The 21,257-nt window shown below is 41.2% G+C and overlaps 2 protein-coding genes across 6 annotated transcripts in view; both read right to left on the reverse strand.

Annotated features, from left to right (window-relative positions):
- The window catches only part of spry2 (sprouty RTK signaling antagonist 2), a 203,684-nt gene extending 200,214 nt beyond the window's left edge, over nucleotides 1–3,470 (reverse strand). For 3 of the 4 annotated variants that reach the window (XR_009928048.1, XR_009928047.1, XM_062446936.1), the window contains exons 1-2: nucleotides 3,386–3,470; nucleotides 755–946 (exon numbers count right to left, since the gene is read on the reverse strand). The gene's annotated coding sequence lies outside the window, so the exon portion shown is untranslated. Of the gene's footprint in view, nucleotides 1–754; nucleotides 947–3,302 lie in introns of all 4 variants that reach the window. The other variant, XM_062446937.1, reaches the window with a different exon arrangement.
- Nucleotides 3,471–9,167: 5,697 nt separating this feature from the next.
- Nucleotides 9,168–20,959, reverse strand: slitrk6 (SLIT and NTRK-like family, member 6). Of its 2 annotated transcripts, none has more exons than XM_062447238.1 (2): nucleotides 20,889–20,959; nucleotides 9,168–13,166 (listed from the first exon to the last, which is right to left on the reverse strand). In XM_062447238.1, exon 2 carries the CDS (start codon nucleotides 13,149–13,151, stop codon nucleotides 10,641–10,643), a length of 2,511 nt encoding a protein of 836 aa, XP_062303222.1. In that variant the 5' UTR covers nucleotides 13,152–13,166; nucleotides 20,889–20,959; the 3' UTR covers nucleotides 9,168–10,640. The 2 variants fall into 2 exon arrangements, with proteins under 2 accessions (XP_062303222.1, XP_062303221.1); XM_062447237.1 differs by lacking the exon at nucleotides 20,889–20,959 and adding an exon at nucleotides 18,209–18,699.
- Nucleotides 20,960–21,257: the final 298 nt, after the last annotated feature.

Here is a 21,257-nt window from a genome sequence, read left to right on the forward strand (position 1 = left end):
CCTGTGACTAAGAAATTATTTATTCTCATCTCAACCAAGGTACAAACAGGACGTGGTTGCTCCAAGCCTGCATTTTATTTTTAGTTCAAATCTCACCACCCGAGCACATTTGTCGTGCTATATCCTTTGAGAGTTTTGCATTTCATTTGGTCTGTTGGCACTTTCACAACAAAATGTTCATCACAGGTAAGATGGCTAACATTTTGCATATCCATAAGCAATCTGTTCTAGTTCTACATCACAGCATTCAACAGTTGATCATAAAACAGTTCCATGTATTCATTAAAAGGATTTTATAAGACCTACTGTAAATCGATAGCTTTCACCCGACTTGGGTGTCAAGTATAGAGTAACACCTTATACATACAAGGATCAGTACCTTTGTTAATACTTGCAGATATTTGACTAGCAAATAGGTTGCTGCAACTCTAAACAGAGTCATACACCAGGAGTCAGGAGGGGAATTAAGTGAGAGCTTCCTTTTAGAGAGAGTTTGGAAACCATGGTAGAGGAAATGGAGGGGGAAGTATAGGTTAATCTGGTTCCCAGATGCTCAGAGGTAATTGTGTATAGGGATTTCACACCAGACATCTGGAAGCCTGAGTGCCTAATCCCCTTTCACACAGACCCCAGAGACCTCCTTAACCCTGCACGCATTCATGTTTTCTATCTGGCCCTCCCTTTATGACCGGAAGACCAAAGGATTCTCTGGGTGACTGTATTGGGAGAACGCTTGGTTTGCATTGTCAGGTACCTTAAAGGAGCAGTCAACACAGTCTGATGATTCAGATGTAGGTCACGGTGGGAGGTGTGGATGGTAGTCGCATGGCAGTGCTCTTTGACCATGTCAAGGTTTGCGTTCTCACTTGAAATCGATTAGCGTCTTGTTGGAGGTGATCGGGGGCCTCTGCTGTAGTGGAGCATGTCGCTGGAGGCAGAGATCACTCTGGAAATACACACAAGGGAGCGAGTCAACCACGTGATTCTAACCCTTGACAGAACACTGCACTTACCAACTAATTAGGAAATGCTTCCAGGACAAGTGAACTGTTTTCTTAGTGAAAAAGGGAATCCCACTGTCTGTCTTTAATCACTTCAATTGTATCTCACCAGATTAAAATGGTAGGCACAGTCATTTTACATTTGACAAATGGCAAGGGCATTTTAAGCAGGAGAATAAACAAAGAACAGATGCTCTGGCTGCGAACCCTGGAGCAATACACCAGGTCGAGCACTGGTAATACAGTACCTCATGAAACCTTGAGGGTTACACAGAAGGACACAGTCTTGAAATATTTAATACGTTTCTCAGCAGAGGGATGCGAGAGGACGAGGCATGGTGTGCCATCTCAGGAAGTTATTGTTAAATGGCATACCGTTCTCTGCAGAGTTGTGGAGGAACGGTCCAATTGTTTCACGTTGCAACCATCTTTATGTATGATATCCCATGATAATGGTTTTTCATTGGAATTGGCTCTGGAATTCAACAGAACAAGCCAGAACTAGAACCACCCAACCTTTAATAATTAGTAGTTGTCAGACTTCCACAACTAGGGTTAGAGGACTAAAGTACAGGACATTTGCTCTCTGCTGTAGGTAAAGCAACTTCCGTTAACAATTGAGCATGTGTAAATACATTCACATGTACATTCATCCACCTGAGGCCCTGAAGTGTAAACAATCCTATTTTGGAGGTCTGTGCTGTCAGACCTCCCTCAACATACTGCTAACACTCAACTTAGCCCTTTGTCATGTCATATTAATAAGACAAGTTATTTGAGAGTGCGAAGGAAGTGAAATAGATTGGGCCGAGGGTTGTGACAGGGTGTCAGCCGAATGTTTCATTCGGCCACCGGCCAATGAATCCTTCAGGGAGAGAGGCAAGACACTGTCACAGAATTGTGTCCTTCTGAGAAGTTCTTGAGGGCCATTAGAGATATAGACACGGACAGCTTCATATAACTCAAGGTCATTATCTTACATAGTCTAATGAATACATGTATTGTGACCGCATTTTGACACATTCTATGATCTCGCAGCAATATTTACTCTTCCACCATACTGTTATGATCCGCCTCCCCAGCAAAATGGGGGTGATGGGAGTATCTATTTGTAAATGTGGGACACAGACAGTATGCGTCATCACATATTGTTGTATCCACAAGACCACCCTTTCCCATACTCCGTGGTCACTGAACATGTTAGCCAGCGCAGCATCGCACATCGTAGTCCCAGTGTACCGCGCCAAGTGCAGCTGTAGCAAATGGCCTCCTGCCACGTATGCTTGTCCACACTCTCCCTTGGGCTCAATTGCCAGAACAATTGCAGTTTAGTGTGTGTGAATAACATGATACTGGCTGAATTCATGCCATTCAGATTAAATCACCAGATTAATTAATGCATTATTTCCTCCATTGGGATATGTTGCTTTGTTACAGAATTAGCGTGGGTTTTGGTGGTGAATGTGTTGTCAGTGCCATTCAATGCCGAAACCTTTGTCATGATCAACTCAGTTGTTTTTGACAATTATTTCCGTCATTCCAATCTCAGTAATCATAAAGAATGTCAAAATCGGTATGGATGCGGTTATTTACTCAGCAGTGTCTGAGAACAATATAGGGAGTCAAGGGCTGAGCGGTGAGGGTATCGGGCTAGTAATCTGAAGGTTGCCAGTTCGATTCCTGGCCGTGCAAAATTACGTTGTATTTGTCCTTGGGCAAGGCACTTCACCATACTTGCGGGGGGAACGTCCCTGTACTTACTGTAAGTCGCTCTGGATAAGAGCGTCTGCTAAATGACTAAATGTAAATGTAATATAGATTGACACGTAGGCCAAGCAGCAGACACAGAGTCGCGCAGAAACAAATGCTAGTCATGTTCTCCGCTTTCACTGCCTTCCAGCTAAGTGAATCGGAGGACTTTTCCACTTCAATAATCTTTTAACACTTAAGGGGTCACTCAAGCAAATGGGTGAAAAATACCTCACTGAGCCCAAATATTGACCAGAGCTAATTTGAGGACTGCACACACTCCACACACCCCTCAGACCATGTCCACCACATGGCTGAGAGCTGCGACCATCATCTGGCAAGGGCACAAAAAGGGAAGACGGCTCTTGCTGCACCTTCACATCTCATTAAGAACCAAGTCCAAAGAGCAAACAATGCTAAAGAAGATGCCAAGAGGAACCAAGACCTTACTGTGAAGACCACGGCCCATTTCGTTCTTTCCCCTTTTCATTATTTCCCCAGCCACCTAAAGGGTTAACATTGGCATTTCACTGTGGTTTGCCGTTCGTTTACCTGGCGTATCAGTAGCTCATGAAGTAACCTATGCACACCTTTACATCCAATTCCTTTTAAACTGCATCGTGGTTTTGCTTTACCTTGCGGTCTATGATTGCTGAGCTCCCCAAGGGTGTTCCTCTTTGTTGCTCTCTAAAAGGCCAGCTGCCATTAGTGGGATATGTGGCACACCTGCGAAACATTAGCTCACAGCTGACAACGTTACATGGCCATGCCTCGCCTGCCTGTCAGCCTATTGCGAAGCAGCATGTTTAGAAATTGAAAACACAACTGAAAAGAAACAATCCCTCTTTACTTACTTGTGGGGGACCGTAAGCGAATCAATGCATTCTGATTTGACTGAAATTCAAAAATGATTTTCAAAATGTTTTTTGTTTTTATGTTCGATACAATGAATTCATCATATTCACTTAACTAAAAAACGTTTTACCGAAGTCTATACCACTGAGAACATGTTGACCATTGAAAGTTGGTTAGGTTACAGATAGTGTTTGTTGTACAGTATATGTCCAAAATATTCTCCTTTAGTTTACATCCCTTACTTTGATCATCTCATTCTGTGAAAGAGAAAATCCACAAATGCTCCTACCTTGCAGCTTGGGACACATGAAATAATAGTGTGAATAACAGAGCTCAGTCTTTCATTTGTGATGCCTTCAGTACTCTCAAGGCTACGAAGCAAATGTATTTGTATCTAAGGCTTGGCATGGTGAGACAATGTTGTGTTTTGTGATGCAAATGTCAAGATTATGAAGGTGACATCATAAAGCAGGAACAGCTTGAAGGACAGACCTCACATTCCTGAGGAAGGCTCAGTTTACAGATTCACAGCAAAACAAGCTTCAGCGCTTCCAGGAAACCAGCAGGATCAAAAAAGATTATTCTAAACAAAACTAAGTCACATCCTCACATGCATCTCTAGGAGATTCGATCTCCACCTGCACTAACTTTCCAAGGGCAAAAGTGGCATTATCACATTTCATTTAAGTCAGGGAGGTTATAGCTCATTTCGAAGGTGCAGTGAGGCAGCTAAAAATAGCTTCAGGGGGGTAGAGGGAGGGTGATGGCGCAGACAGTCTGCATCACCACTGCCTGAGACTGGCGGACGCGGGCAAGGGTAGAGAGAGGGGTCTAACTCTGGGGTGTACAGGATCCTCCTCCTCGCTGACAGGCCAGCCTCCTGCTGTGAAGGGGGCACACAGAAAGGATAGGTCGGCGAGGCGGGGGCGGGGGAGGCTTGACATGCAGCCTGAGATGGATGACAACACAGAGTCAACAGTGTTAACAGTGCATTAGCTCACACACCCACACTTAAAAGAGGTATTTCGGTCAGGACAATGAAAATCATGTGTGGAACTGACTTTAGAGGGGGTAAGGACAGTGCAAGAGAGAGTGTGCGTGTGTGTTACAGAGTGCCTTCCAAGGGACTGAGTCAAGGGTCAGACCGGTAATTGATTGGGCATACCGGTAAAACTTCAGAAGCCTGACTTCAGCAGAGTAGACAGCAAGCTGTCAAGAAAAAGTGATTCATTGGATCACAGACACTGTGTGGGATCGTGCAGATACAGTGCACTCATTATCCGCACCAACAGCAGTGTCTCTTCTAAATCCCCCCTCATTGTGAACAAATTAAAGTCTCTTGTGAGTACGATTGGCAATATAGAGAACACATGTTGGCTTCTATCAGTCTGGAACGTCAAACTGGAGGCCATGCGCTTGTGGCTGCCTGTGCAGCCGTGTGGACTGGGCCATGTAGTTCAGAGGCCCAGCGACCCATCTCTAAACACGCTGAGACTGGCGGTGACAATGTAAACCAAACCCCCAGCCAACCCTCCCGCTGTCCCCTGGAACACACAACAAGCGTCGGGCGGGGGCAGAAAGGGTTGAGGGGGGGAGGGAGGTGAGGTAAAGTGTTGGATCAGAGTTTACACATGCTCCACTCTCCTGGAAAAAACTGCTGTAGGTGCACTGTATACATGTTTGACAATGACAGCGCAAGAAGTATGACTTTGATTACATCCCGTTCGCTGGGAGAGGGTAAACAACTTTTTCTAGCTTTGGGGCTGCTACACAACATGTGTGAGGTCTCACTTAATTGTTCTGACTCTTGATGTCAGTAGAATGCATCAGGAACACATGAAGCCTGAAGCCACATGTGCTGAGAAAAATGTAGCATTGTGTTACACTGAGTGTCACAAAAGAACCCCTCAAAATGTACTGAATTCTCAAACAAATGTATTGCATATGTATGCAATACATTTCTATCCTACAAATCCTCACATCGCACTGTCCCAAAAATTGCTTACGGCAAATTACTTTTCAAATAGTCACGCATTGCATACCATGTTGACTGTTATATCATGTTGATCAAAAAATATGTGGTCATTTGAATTATTGGATGCCATGCCATGCTAAAAATATATGACTAATGGCAAATTAAGACTGTGTGTTATTAATGTCACTGGTCTGTGGTCGAAACATGTTTCTCGTTATCTTGTATCTATGTTAAAACAAAAGAACAATGGACAATGGCCACAATCTCTTTAAAGAGGTTTAAAGAGGCATCTCTATGAATTGAAGATGTATCTGCAATAAGTGAAAGCTAAGTGGAGGAAATATATTTGTTTCAACAAACACATTTTAAATAATGAAAAACTTGTTAGTAAGCTTCCGGCTAAGTAGATATGACTGACAACAGGACATATGAGACAAGGCATCTGCGATGAGTCATGACGGAGGCATCCCACTTCCACTTCACTTTGACGCCAACCCAAAAATACACTTCTTATGAGAAAGAGGAAGAACAAGACATAGAACATAAAAGTTGACCATGCAGAAGGTGACTTTCATTGAGTAAAGGACACAATCATGCATCATTGAAATACAGTTGGATTCCACTGTGGATCAGTGATAGTCACCAAGGAATGATGGGAGTGAGAAAAAAAGTATTCAAAAAATGACATCCTTTCAAAGGGATGAAAGACAGCCGGAATCTAAGGGCCTGTTTGCCAGAACACTGCTGCAGTGCCCATGTGTCCCTATACAGAAGGCCTACACATCCCCAGCCCAGAGAACAAAGCAGAGACATGTGGAGAGAGAGACATGCAAACCATCTCTTTGTGACTTGCGTGACTCTGTGACTTGTGTATGAGATAGCTGGAAGCTAGTTAGCACCGTGGTAATATGTTGGCAAACTATGAAACCATTAATTGCATCATCTTCCGCTTTGGAATAGAGTGACTTTGACTCCTGTTTTGAGCCCAAAAGGACAAAGGGACATCAATGATCATTTGAATGATCAAAACCCGGGAACTTTCTAAGTGGGTCATTAATTGTGTCATATTATTAGAAACACTGAGGGCAATCTCATATTTCTCCAATGCCATCATATGAGGGAAATAGCTTTTAAGGCTGGGGCACAGTGTGCCTTTACTGCAAAAATGCCTTATCAAATTTAAGTGCAAAGATATTAGTCATGAGCTTGCTCCTGCTTAAAACAAGTATGTGTGGCTGCTAGTGCAATAATAAAACATTGCACTTTATGAGATTTCTTCAAATAATGTTTTGATTTCAAATCTAAAAACAAGATTATCACACTTAGATGTACGGTGTTTGCAGTGTTCATCCTCCTCCAAGACTGTTGCTGCCACATATCACCATCTGCATGCTCAACAAGCTAAACATGGTCACGGTGGGGGACTAAACAGAGTCAATTCCTCATGGATAGCTTATACGTTCCTGCATGAGTCATTTCACAACATTCAATATTGAAACGCATGAAATAAGGATGAGCAGGTCATGGGGCATACCAGACTGCACTTTCTTAACCAAGGTTAGTACAATTGTCATATTGTAGCTATTTCTGTACAGGCTGAACGACATTCTGCCTATACTGTTTATAGAACAGTATTCTATCTGAAAGGATGCAGATTATGTCATCACTGCAAGTTCAGTTTTTTTGTTTATTCTTTGATTTGCTTCATCAAAGAAACAGACTGAAATGTCTACCAATTTATTTATAATGTTTACAGTTTTCATCCAAATGTCAAATACAGTGCATCAAGTTTATGACATTAACTTTGACATTAAGGTATTACACGACATTAGCATTTACTGTAATGGACTGGCTGATAGCCCAAAACATCATCAATACTATGTTGGCTTATGTTTTTCATTTAATTTGACAATATTTGAGTTTTGACTTAATGGTGAATACGAGTAGGCACACATTGTTTAGGGATGGGTGCTATGTCTTATTACTCAGATGTTTCAAAAGCATATCACATGTATTTGCCTCGTATTCTCTTAGCATATCCAGCAATTGCTTACAGAAAAGTAGTGGCTTGAGGTATGAATGTTCATACAGATTAATAATGAATATGAAGAACTGGAAATCACCACTTTTTCCTGTTTCTTATGTGCTTGGTCAACTCATCATCAGTGGGTGTGTTACACTTACTTCTCTGTGCACCATTACGAATGGGTCATTTTGCAATATGACTACAAGTTTAATATACCATGAACAATGACAGGGAGCATCATCAGGACAAGGCATGCTATGTGGCTTTGCTCCAGAAATATCCACATTAGCTATCTGGAGATTACACACTGTTCAGGTGCCTTTCTAGTTATGTTTTAAATAGCTTGGCTGTGGTACAGTTCATGGTACTCTTATATCATGTTGATCCAAAAATATGTGGTCATTTGAATTATTGGATGCCATGCCATGCTAAAAATATGACATGCAAATTAAGACTGTGTTATTAATGTCACTGGTCTGTGGTCGAAACATGTTTCTCGTTATCTTGTATCTATGTTAAAACAAAAGAACAATGAACAATGGCCACAATCTCTTTTTGTTTCAACAAACACATTTTAAATAATGAAAAACTTGTTAGTAAGCTTCCGGCTAAGTAGATAGGACTTACAACAGGACATATGAGACAAGGCATCTGCGATGAGTCATGACGGAGGCATCCCACTTCCACTTCACCTTGACACCAACCCAAAAATACACTTCTTATGAGAAAGAGGAAGATAGCTTGGCTAAATAGCTTGGCTGTGGTACAGATTAGAGGGGACGGTTCTCATGTTCAAGTGGCACAGGTGAACCAAACCACCTGAGAGGCAGTCTGACTCAAAAGTAATGTCCGGCAGCAAAGCATTCATGCTAGCATTTATTGTTTTATTCAGTCATTTTTCATACGTTGATATAATGCTAATTCTCTTTAAGGTTCTGTTGCGGATCATGATCAACTAGTAACTTGAGATCTTCAGATGTTAAGTAAAGTAAAGGTAGAGCCTGTTAGACAAGTATCACTGTACATACATAATTCAGGTGCTCAAATATGTTTACATGAAAAAGACCATATTTCTTCCAGAAGGGGGGAGAAACATTAAGTCTTTTTGACGTTAACCACAGAATTGCTGAAATATTAACGGGCACTAGGATTCATAGACACAAAACAAAGAAAACATTTCCTCAGAGTGAACATTGCTTTGCACTTTACTAAATGTCACAACCAAGGCCTACAGGGCACATTTCCTTTAACTCTCAAAGGACACCAATCCCAATGCTTCCAGTTGGGTCCACACACCAGTCTCAGTCCACTGAAGAAGGCTTGCATGCATCCTCTGATACATCAATTATGATGGGTAACAGGCAGTGAAGCACTAGGGAGGAGGAAAATGGAAGTCGTGAGGAAAGCGGTACAGGGGGAATTATACAGCCATTGTTGTGTAGTAATTAAGTACTGTGGATAAGAGGGGGCTAGGGCTGAGGGGTGAGGGGGCTGAGGGGTGAGGGGGCTGAGGGGTGAGGGCGGTGGGGCTGTACCACAGACTTTATTTGCATGACAAAAACCGGAAAGACTTGACATGCCACTTGGGTGAAACATGAGTGACTATGGCAGGAAGGCAATGTTGAGAGTGGATTTGTCACAAACTACATACTCTATACATTGCATCTCCATACTCTCAAAGGTCATCAGTCAAAATATATGATTAACTTAAAAGTATACTAGGTTTCACAGTTGTGAAAGGTATGCACCTTGACAGTAGACATTCAATATAATGAAGTGTATTTAACTGATAATGATACCTAGACACGACAACCCCTCTACAGATGTTTGCATAGCAAACATCTGTCATGCAAGCAATGATGACTCATTTGGTGACATTTTGTATTTGCTTCAGAGCACTGAAATGACCAAAATAGACCAAAACTGAGTTATTGATGCAAGATCTTAATGACCATGCTAACCATCACGTAATACTTAAAACACATGAGGTAAAACATGTACAATAATACCAGGTTTGCAATATCATAATTTTATTTACATTTCATCAATTATAATCGGATCATAGCCTGTACAGCACAAAAGGCACACAAAAACAAAGATAAGTGAATAATTATGTACATCATATACAGAATAAATTATCTAAATTTTAACAAAGGTTGTAGAGTGATCACACCAACTAACTTACCAAAATCCATGTGTTTTAAAGCATGTTTTCGAACAGTTATCATTATGGTCAGATTTGATTTGCAAAATGACAAAACATACACAAACTCAGACACACACAAGCACAAAGATGTCAGCGTGCACACACATGTACACACAGAGGATAACATAAAGGGCCTTACATCAGTGGCTGTGCTCCTTTGATAAAGGGAACACGCTAAAACAGTGTTGTTCAGCATTATGTTGATTGTCATGCACCATCTTGTAAATGGCGTTTGATTAGTGCAATGATTCTTTTTACCATAACAAGAATACTATATACTTTTACTGTATACCGTCCTTTTAAGTGCTAAGTTTACTCAAAACATATTGGTGATAACACATTTTTTACAACTGCCACAGGTTAGAATACAAAATAAGTATTGACATAATAATATGGTTAACTGGTAAAACTCACCACCAAAAAAGGTCTAGAACCATAGGTACCCAAAATACACCTTGGCATGGTTATGACTCTATGGCACATGAAGCATGCTGACTATGGCATATGATTATATCAGCCTGGCAAAATTGATGGAAAATGTCCAGACCAGCCAAATGTCAAAGGAGTAACCGTTACACATACCCTAAAAATAGTTTTACTCCAAATACCAAAATTCTATATTTGGCCAACACAGTATGTTATCACCCAGACAAAGTGCTGTCTATAAATAACAAGAAAATAGACTGAGTATACATTCTGTGCTACGAATAAATTGTGCTGCTTGTGAATCCAATAATGCTATGTTTTATTTGTCATATGGTGTGAAAACGTCAATTGGAAAAGGCACTTATCATGTTAAAAATAAACCCCTTTATTTCTTGTCCTTTTTCAGTTAAATTGAGTTTGATGCTCCAGTACCTCTAAATAATCGGGCTCAGTGTGTAAGTTAGCTTTGAGTTCAAAGTACTCGTTTTTAGTTTGCTCAACCATGACCTTGCGTGGTCTTGAGTACATAAGTGTCTCCATTAATTTCAGCTCCTCTTGGTGTCCTGGGACCTGAATCTCCACAGCAGATTGCAGCTGGGTCATATTTTTCCTGAGGTACTCTGTAATTCCAAGCTGCTGTAGCTCTTTCTCCCTCTCTAGTATGTTCTTGTAGAGCGAGTTTGCGTCCCCAAGGGTGACAAAGTCGGCTGGACACTCGCCTGGCACGGCTCTGAACTTCACATTGGACCCTGTGAGAGGGGACATATTCTCTCTTTCCATGATGCTCCGGCAGACATGCTTGGAGGGTTCTTCCACGTCGTAATCCAGGTCCGACTCGTGTTCTTTGTGTTGAGCGCAGTATGTAGGGTTGCGGCAGATCTGGACGATGGGACTGTGTGAGCGTTCCTCATACATGGTGCCCCCGGTCCTCTGTGTCAAGGTGTGGTGGGTGGTTTTCTGGCCGTACATGCTGTAATGCAAGTGGATGGGACTGCTGTTCTCCCGCGGCTGCTCCTCGGCCTGCTTCTTCTTGGCTCTTCTTCGCCGACGATGCACGATGAACACCACGATCCCCGCCGAAAAGAAAATGACCACGAGGAAGAGTACAAGCAGGCTGAGGATGAGGACAGAGAGCGGAACAGTGTCCGTGAGGGAGCTGAAGAAGCCTCTCGAAGCCAGGTCGGGCCCTAGCGTGGTTGATGCCTCGTCCATATCCGGACGTGAAGAGTAAAACGTCACCAGGCCAGGGCACAGCAGCTCGTGTCTCAGCAATCTCAAATCGGCTGAGGTAACTTTCCTTGGGGTGTGACACAAAATGGAGCCTGCAACTATGTCTTTTCTGAGCTTCTCCACCCACTGTTTGAGACTGACTAAATCACAGCTGCAGTCCCATGGGTTGTCCTCCAAATAGATCTGTTCTAAAGACTCAAGCTGGTCCAGCACGTTGCTGACTTGCAAGTGCATAAGCAGATTTTTCCTCAGATTCAGTTTGGTAAGGGGTACATTGCGGAATATTTGTAGTGGGAGTGAAGTAAGCTGATTGTTATTCAAAGACAAGAGCTTTAGATTTGGCAAAGCATTAAAAGCACCAGGAGCAATGTCTTTGATGATATTATATTCCAAATACAGGTATTCAAGGTTGTGGAGCCCAACAAACATGGTGGGGTAAAGTTTTTCAAGCCGGTTACCATTAAGGTACAGTTTTTTCAGATTGCTTAGGCTGAGAAAAGTTTCATTGTCTATGTAATCAATGCGGTTGTTAGCTAAATTGAGCAATTCCAAACTATCATATGTGACAAAATCATATTTCAACAGTCTCTGAATCATGTTGCCTGTCAAGACAAGCTTGGTGGGGCTTTGCTGAAGTATTCCAATATCTGAAATCCTCTGAATTCCTCTGTCCTGACAATGCATCAAAAACCCAGCCACAGGGTGATTATGACAAGAGCACTGCTCAACACAAGGACTCTCTGGAGTAGGAGCTGGCGTTGGGAGCTTGGCATCATCCTTGGCATCCATCAGCTTTGGAATCTGAGCCACTTTGGAAGACGGCGTGACCACCATGTCCAGAGACTTGGAAGGCTCTTCCAAGTTGATATCAGCATGGGATGGACAGAGCACATCACGTCGGACTTTGGCCAGGATGGTGCCTCTGAGGTGGTGGGGGCTGTTGCAGATAACCTCCCCAATGGCTGACTGGGCTCTCATGTTCTCCATCCAAATCTTCAGATGGAGGATCTCACAGTCGCACACCCAGTCATTGTCTTCAAGAAGGAGTTCCATAATACGTCCAATGTGCTCCAGGAACCCCACATATGGCAGTGTCTGAATCTGATTACCACGCAGGTCCAAATGGGTTAGTGGTACAAACCGGAAGATGTTGGCGGGCAGAAACTCAATGGTATTGTCGTTGAGAATCAGAACTTTGAGACGGATAAGTTTGTTGAATGCCCCGGGTTCAATTACATGGATGGAGTTTGTGTCAGCCTGGAGAAATTCCAAATTTACCAAGCCATGAAAAGTGTCTTCTTTCAGGGTGACCAGAAAATTGCTATTAATGTGAAGCTTCTTCAGTGAGCCAAGCGCACTAAATACTCCTGGTTCTAGCTCTTGAATACTGTTAGCCCCAAGATGCAGTGACAGTGCATTCTTAAGACCTTCCATGTCCTCTGTACGTAACTCCACCAAATCATTTTTGTACAGATTCAGGTGGAAGGGTATATCTGACTGCACTTTGATTTGTGAGATTTTGCTGATGTTTCTCTGCTCACAGTTAAGATGCAGGATGCCATCTTTTTCTTCACAGGTACACAAAGAGTCGCAGCATTCGCTCAGAGATGCCTTGGAGGGCTGAATGTCTTGGGAACTAGCAGCAGCAAAAAACAAGCAAAGGAAAATAATGCAGGGCAGCATTTCTGTCTGAAGTATCTGTAGAGAGAGAAAAAGGGAAATATGTTAACAAAATGTGTTCAGTAGAAGAAAATCATGGATAAAATAATTGATAAAATATACAGTGCCAATATTAATCATTATTGTTAATTATTAAAACAAGTTGATGTTGACTTGGTGATGTCCCAGAAAATCATTTTCATAAAATAAACAGTGTGAGCCTAACCCATATAGCCCACACTTCAGATCATGCATGATGCAGCGGAATTGATTTTAATCCTTATCTAATCTTCCGGAATTAATTATCTAATATGTATGCCATTTCAAGTCTCAATTTTTTGGGGGGAACTTATATAACTTATAATTATATATATAGGTAAGTGTTATGTGCACGACATTGTGCAATACCTCTTGGAGGGAAATGGAGAGGGTATTGCAATAATTAAACATGGCAAGTGTGTCCGGTTTACATCACCACATCTATACACTCGAGGTCATGTATGAATCATGATGGGGTTTCAAAGATACTGCACCATTGGGTATATCCTAGACGCTACATATTTGCAACGGTATTAAATGTTATCATCATATATATTGGTTCCATTCCATGTTGTCAAGGTGCTATGAGTGTGTGATCAGAGTATATCTCAGAATTTCCTTCAACCACATTGACATTTACTGTAGGCTAGAATGGTGGATCGAGTGTTTTGTGCGATATGACAGGCCTGGGTGTATGACAGCTCTGTGCCGCATTGGTGTACAAAAATGACACTGATCAAAGACTGACGCTGCCTAACCCATCAGGGTGGGGGTGGAGGTAAAAATACATACACACAGTACAGTGTGAAGAAAACCCTATTGACAAATGACTGTGCACATCACACACTGTGTGATGGGAAGAACAAGCAGCTCAACTGTCTCACTCCTATTTTCTGAACCAAAACTTGTTCTTGCTTCTGGTGAGGCAACTACACAATTCAATTAGAGGCCAGTGAAGCCTTATAATATCTGCTCATGCATGTAAGCATGGCCAACACGTAAGCAAGCATTCACTGTTCGTGAAGGAGAATACAGAAAAAAGAATAACTCGATGAACATCACATACCGAGAAATAAAAGAACAAGAAGAATTTCCTGATATAGAAAGTATGTCCCTGATCCCCTGCAGGCTTCTAGTACACACAATGAGTCTGTGCCATTTATGACCGCATAAATAGGCCTTCCACTCTTTAATATCTATCCCAACATGATAACAGATGTTAAGTGTTGAAAAGACTGGGGATTTCTTGTGTTTTAGGGCCATCAAAACTGTTACATGCTTCATGGAGGGTATAATAGAATGTAGCTGAGTCACATGTATCCTTTATAAACTGTCCATGGCTCTCCGCTAAATGACACATAATAAAGCTTTTGCCTTCTCCATCGCCGAGAAACTATGCGCCATAAACTGTTTGTCCGTTCAAATTGATCAAATTTGTTGTGAGTGATGCATCTAATACTTCCGCACCCAGAGCAGTGCAGATGGTGATGATATTGCTTAGTGGAGTCATCATCACCGCAGGGGGACGACAGCCACGCGGGGACGTCAATCACGATCACACGTGCTTGCTCGGTCCAAGAACAGGTTTTTTTTGTGGGGGGGGGGGGCGGCGGGGGGGAGGGGGACGGACGGACGACCTCGCTACACACTGCATACAAGATGCTGTAGTGTGTTCCTCTATAAGGCTGCTTATATAAAAGGCTTCTGTGCTCTACTCTGAATCTCAAACATTCTATTTTTATAGATGGGATTATCTTGCTAGTGCTACCCTACCTTACCACTAAGACACCCTATTTGCCCAATGAGTAATTCGGTCATTTTAAATTGATGATGCCATGCTTAAATTCTTCCATCTTCACCCCAATGAGGTTCTAGAGTGATGGTGCTCTTGTGCCAGCATCATGCTTCATGCCAAATTTATTTTGTCTCTGTCAGGCTATTTCTTTCAGAACAGATGTTGAAAATCACGCAATGTCAAGTATTCCTTTCATTATGTATTCCAGCAACTATGGCATGCCAACACACCATTGACGGTATGCACTGTCAGAGACACACAAGTCTCCATGTCTTCACATAAGATCACGTCAGCTTCGAGCTCATTTCGGTCACGTAGCTATGCTGACCAAAGCTAAGAGCTGGACACCCGATGAGATGTTTATTTTGTCCTGATACTGTAGACTAAGCACCTCCATGGATACGTGTGGGAATGCTGTAGCACACATTGTCGCTGTGCGCCCGGCTGGTGGGCCTCCCTCACTGACAGTGATCTTATCCATGATAATCTAATAATAGCATCACAACAGGGGGCACACAGCTCCCTTGGTGAGCGCAGAGGGGTTCACTTCAAATGATCTGTTTAACTAATTTGATGCAATTAATTCACAATAATTAGCAGCCGTATACTTAAAGCGGCATTCAATATGTTAATAATTTATTAAATAGGACATAAATGTGCAGATGATGTACTGGAATAATTTGTATCTGTGCTGTCTCAGGTCTCTGCATTGGGCAGCTTGGGAAGGACCTAGAGTCCAATCTCCAGACAGTTGAACTTGGTTTTTGATTTGTTGACTTGATTTGTCTTCCTGGAAATGTAAACTGGAAAAGTAGTTTTCAAATATACAAACTGTGAGGAGAGCTTTGATCAATTGCACCTCAGCCATTTGGAAGTAGCTGATTAAGCCAAGGTCTGGTGCATAACGGGAACAAGGTTCAAATAAATTCTCAGTATCTGGCTGCCAGCTATTTTATAAGACTTGTTAGATAAAACTATTCTAGAATTTCACACATATACAGAGCTAGTTACTGAATAATAGAGTACCCATAATTTGTCTTGTCTTTAATTTGGTCACTGAAATTAATGAATATACAGTAGAACTACTAAGCCTGATGGTATTGAGCTGATGACAAAACCATGCCTGGCAAGACAAATAACATGTCTCATAACAGACTTTAAATACAGCAATACATTTGACCATTCAGTGTTCTACTTTCAAACATACAAGGTCAAAAAAACTCTGGACACATACAATAATTATGATTTAGTAAAAAACAAGATATTTGTCAGTAGTTCCTAAAACTCTAAGCTGTGTAGATTTACAACAAGCCAAATCACAATGAAGTCTTTTATAGCCACAACATCAATAATCTTTGTGTACAATACATCGATGACATTCTCTCACAGGCGAAATAACAACAGTCAGATTCAAAATTAAGCCTATTATTTGCACAGCTGTTGAATTAGTAAATATTAAACTCAGTGTATCCCTCTTCTCTCTCTTAAAATATGTTGAAAACCATAGCGTAAACATTTATGTCCTCCTTATTTTTTACACTGGGATGACATCAATGTTTCTCTATTTCGAGGTGGCCAACAGCTCCAGCTTTTAAATGTGTTAACGCTGCAAAACTAATGTCTATTCGGAAGGAAGGTGGGGTACAACTGGGGTATTTCACCTCTATTTGTGAGTGGAACCGCACATTATGTGCTGCTGTACACTAATGTGACTTCTGTAGAGGACCCTGCAATGTTCCCAGGCCAATTACTGAAGGACAGGACACTTCTCTTTTCCACTGTATCGGAAGTGATGTGGCTGCCCTACAGGGATACCACTACACCCACATATCTATATAGATGTGCATGGCCCTCAGTCTCACAGACGATGGATAATAATTACTGCATTCGCCCACTCAAAGCAACAAAGGTCACTTGCTGTTCCTTTCAGCTTGTCTAATGTACTTGTGTGTGTTTTTTAGTTCTTCAGAAGAAGAAAAAAAGAAGGGGCAAGAAATGAATCTGTGCTGAAATATCCCAGTATGGAATGAGTTTTAACTTTCAATGCAGTCTATTATTGTGTTTTGTAGTGAACAGATGCAAAATGTTTTCTCCACATGAGAATTTGCATGATCTCATTTGCATGTGAGACATATGGTTAGGTGGCTTTTACGAAATATGGTCTAAAGCCCCGAGACAAATTCACAAATTCTAGGTCTATAAGAAAATCTATTTTCTAAATCTAGTTCTAAATCTAGTTACAAACATATGCCTTGTTTTGGTTCTCATCCTCAAAGTATTCATAGCCTTCCTGACTGCATGTTAAGTAAAAAAAAAAAAAAGAGAAAGAATAAACAACACAAATAAGGAATCAGCTCAGCTGTTCAAAAAAGTAGATTTGTGACAGTCATTCAATTATGGGCAACACTTTACATGAAGGGCGTTACTATGTGGTGGCAGTATAGAATAATCAAAAAGTGTGAGAAGGTACAGAAGAGGGGTGTAATGGATAAGTGGATATTGTAAAGGGGCAGTTGAAGGTTGTGTTGTAAAAACAAGTTACCCCTGAAAACCCCAACCTCCCTCATATCAAATTTCACTTCCCTTGTATTCCCTTGTACGCTAAAATGTTATAAAGTGTATGTAACTACAATGTTGTTCAGGTAGTATGGCAGTTAATGTAACCTTAAGGTAAAGTGCTACACCAATATGCATGATAAATGATAATACTTAATAGACAATGACTGTTACCAATGCCCTGGTGAGAGCACCCTGCAGTCTCTTGACATGTTCGCGATGCTATAGTATATTGCATGCAGACTTTACTTCCCGGTGTGGCAGTGGGCCAGCCGAGCCAGCGGTAGGTGAACTTGCCAGCTTGCGCAGGGGGACCGTCTGCAAAAGCAGGCTGTCTTAACAAGTTTAATTGTACGTATAAAGTAAACCCACACAGCCTAGATTAACCTATATTATACTGCCAAGTACACATGATAAACGCAGAAACGTACACAATGTTAAAGCCAGAGTATACTTATTCCGATGTAGTCTGGCAAAAACACCTATTAACTGTTAGAAAATTACCAGAGGCACAGGCTTTGCAGGTCGTATAATGATGTCTACTTTAGCTACTTCGAAAATGCCTCCATCATGGACAGTTTTTGCGACATGATGAATGCATTAGGTAGGTCTAAAATAACCCTGTTGTGTTTTTAAAGAAGCAATAAAGTTACAAAAAATAAGTAATATTATTCTGCTGAAGTGTGCTTACCCGCAGTGCTAAGGGAGATAGTGGGTAATCCAGAGGACGCCTGGGTTTAGAGAGGGTGACCATTTGGAGGCGCGCAGAATCGACGCATTAAAAGTAACCGCGAACACTTTATCTCAGTTTTACAGTTTCTTAGAGTCCATAAAAAAATCTGTAACGTTGTAATCGTTTCGTACGTTGTATTCTCTTTATCAAGACAAAGACAGTGTATCGTTGATCTTAAAAAGTGTACATGGTTATTCCATGGGTAGTGCTCAAAAAACGGCACTAGTCCGCCTCCTTTTCCAATGTAGTTTCTTTGGATGTAGTATCCCCTCACTTAATCACGTGTTTAATTTACAAATCAGTCTTCTTTGGCATAATGACCGGAACCCTATCTTACAAATGTCTTCTTTGAAAACACTGCTATCAGGCTGAACGACAGTGAGTGAGATTTCGGTTGAAATACCAGAGTGATATATTGGGAGTTCCTTCGCATTTGCATGCTTTCGAGCTACGGGAAATATCTTGTGTAGTATTCTGTTCTCCGGCTCCTCCTCCAGATGGGGTGCTGGCTATGGACCAGAGCACACACAGCACATCGTGAATGAAAGCTGGATGGCAAGTCACTTTCTCATTGGAACAATGTAACCTTGTGTGGCAGTGTATCAAGGTTATGATGTACAGTATTGGAACCAGAAAAACCTTGAGGACTCAGTGCCCTATCACACAGTAATCCTAGGAGCCAATCTGATTCGTAGTGCCTCTATATTTACATTTACATTTAGTCATTTAGCAGACACCTCTTATCCAGAGCGACTTACAGTAAGTACAGGGACATTCCCCCGAGGCAAGTAGGGTGAAGTGCCTTGCCCAAGGACACAACGTCAGTTGGCATGACCGGGAATCAAACTGGCAACCTTCGGATTACTAGCCCGACTCCCTCACCGCTCAGCCACCTGACTCCGGTATATTGACAGTTTACCACATTGGTCTGTAGTATGAAGTCTATATAGCCTAGAGTTCTTATTACTTTATCTGAACCATGCTCCGAATGGGCTAGATGTTCTGGTCAGTGATGCATAATCACGATAAGCATCTGGGTTTAGCTGATAACACTGTGGCTGTCCCCACTGCTGTCTGACAGTGACAGAGGGGACGTTGACAACTTTAAAAAAACAATATTGTTTGTTTTCACTTTACTCTTGTCATTGTATGTGACAGGGTGTTAAGGCTATTTGGATTATTCTTAGTGCTGCGGTGGGAAATTTAGAATATTTCTGAATTTGCATGTGTTGGATTTGGTAATCTATCAATGGACACCACCTCACATCTCCATATTCATAATATAGAGGGAACTTCGATATGAACAAAAATCTTTAAGAAAGATGATTTAGACATATTTTGTGTAATGATCGACTGATATGAATGAACCTCCTCATTGTTCTTACATACAGCATAAATATACAGGATACTGTGCTTAGACAACACAATAATTTGTGCACAAGGCTACTTTTTTCATTCATGCATGTACTCAAATTTTGACAATCCAATCCTCAAATGTACACCACAAATGTTACTTATCTCTATTCCTTTTTCAAACATGTTACAGTATATGTTTCATACATGTCCCACATGCTAAAATGCCAAAACACTGCAGTTTGATGTTAAAGAGGACACACTGCCCAAAATCCTCTTTTGTATACTTGACAGAAAGAAAGTCACACAAATAAAACAATAACATGAAATACTGTCCCAAGAAATTGATATTTCCCAAGATGATGTGAAAATAATACTTTATGGATGTGAATTCAATAGGCTAAAGTCATCAGAGATCACAATAATTGCTCTCCCAGATGTCAACATTTGTATTTTTGGCCATTCTTGTCCAGCAATATTCACTTTTTTTCCAAAATGCTGAAGATTTGCAAGCACTTGATGGCAAGAACTGCTGGAAGTCAAAAACTCTGCTGGTTTTGCTCTGTGGGATATGAGGTGACATAGAAGTCTCTCTCTCTCTCTGTCTCTCTCTCTCTCCCCCTCTCACAGGCTTCCTCTCAAAAAACCTGTCAAGAATGTACGAAGACATTAAAATACTGTCTTTTTATGTGTCCCTTGTCTAAATGTCTAAAGGTGAAGGTTCAAGTGAGTGGATGTAGACATGCTGATTCTTCTATATGCAAGTTGGTACATGACAGATTATTTAGTGAAAGTGGACTGCACGTGTCTTGTTTCTTGGTATAGGTACATGCTCATGACACAATTAGGATAATTCCTTGGACCACTTTCAAGGTGCTGCCTTGGTCAAACATCTTTGAGGTAAAGAGGTAAGTATGTTTTCTTCTTGATGAAAGACGAACAAACAAAACTCAGGTTCCAACTTGTACTCCTAATGTGTACTGTATGAACTAGTTTAACCTGTCTTGTGACAAGTTAAGTTGTGCAATCAGAAGTTGTATAATGCTTTTGATTATATTTTTTTTACTGTTTATGTGGTTTGGCTGATTTATGGTTGTAATAATGTGCTTGTTTACTACTGTGCAGTGCTTCTCTGAAAGACCACAAAAACTAAAATCAAAACATGACTGAATCGGAAATTAAACATACATATATTTTTTTTTCTTCTAAAACACAATAATCTGCTTCATTATCATTATTAGTTCAAAATGTTTGATCATGTTTGAAGTAAAAGTTTATGACTTACCTTTATACAAAATGAAGAATTCGCAGCTCAGTGTCAACAACTTCACAAAGGATTCCAGACCTACATGCCCCAACCTGTATTGGAATGTGGACCTTTCAATCATTGCAACTCTAGCCTTTTTCTGTCCAAATTCTTACTTGAGATATGTGTGCATGTGTCAAACGTTCACACGGTTTCATGTACTGTAAAGCTACATACCCAGCTGTAGATTTTTGAGTCATTCGCATATTTTACAGATTATTCATGCAAACGACTGTCTCATTTATTGGCCGTGCTTAGTCATCAATGGGAAAGGTCAGTCTCAGGCATATATGTATCACAGTTAAGACAAGAAAAAGGAAGATGGGACGAAGATACTTTTCTTATTTA

This window comes from Osmerus eperlanus, chromosome 21, assembly GCF_963692335.1.
Source record: "Osmerus eperlanus chromosome 21, fOsmEpe2.1, whole genome shotgun sequence".
NCBI classification, from domain to species: Eukaryota; Metazoa; Chordata; class Actinopteri; order Osmeriformes; family Osmeridae; genus Osmerus; species Osmerus eperlanus.

What these genes read in the sequence shown, in the direction of transcription:
- slitrk6 (XM_062447237.1), bottom strand. Translation starts at nt 18,271, where the DNA reads ATGGTCACCCTCTCTAAACCCAGGCGTCCTCTGGATTACCCACTATCT. An exon ending in TATCTCCCTTAGCACTGCGG is followed by an intron (nt 13,167 to 18,208) that starts GTAAGCACACTT and finishes CTCTCTCTACAG; the next exon opens with ATACTTCAGACAGAAATGCT.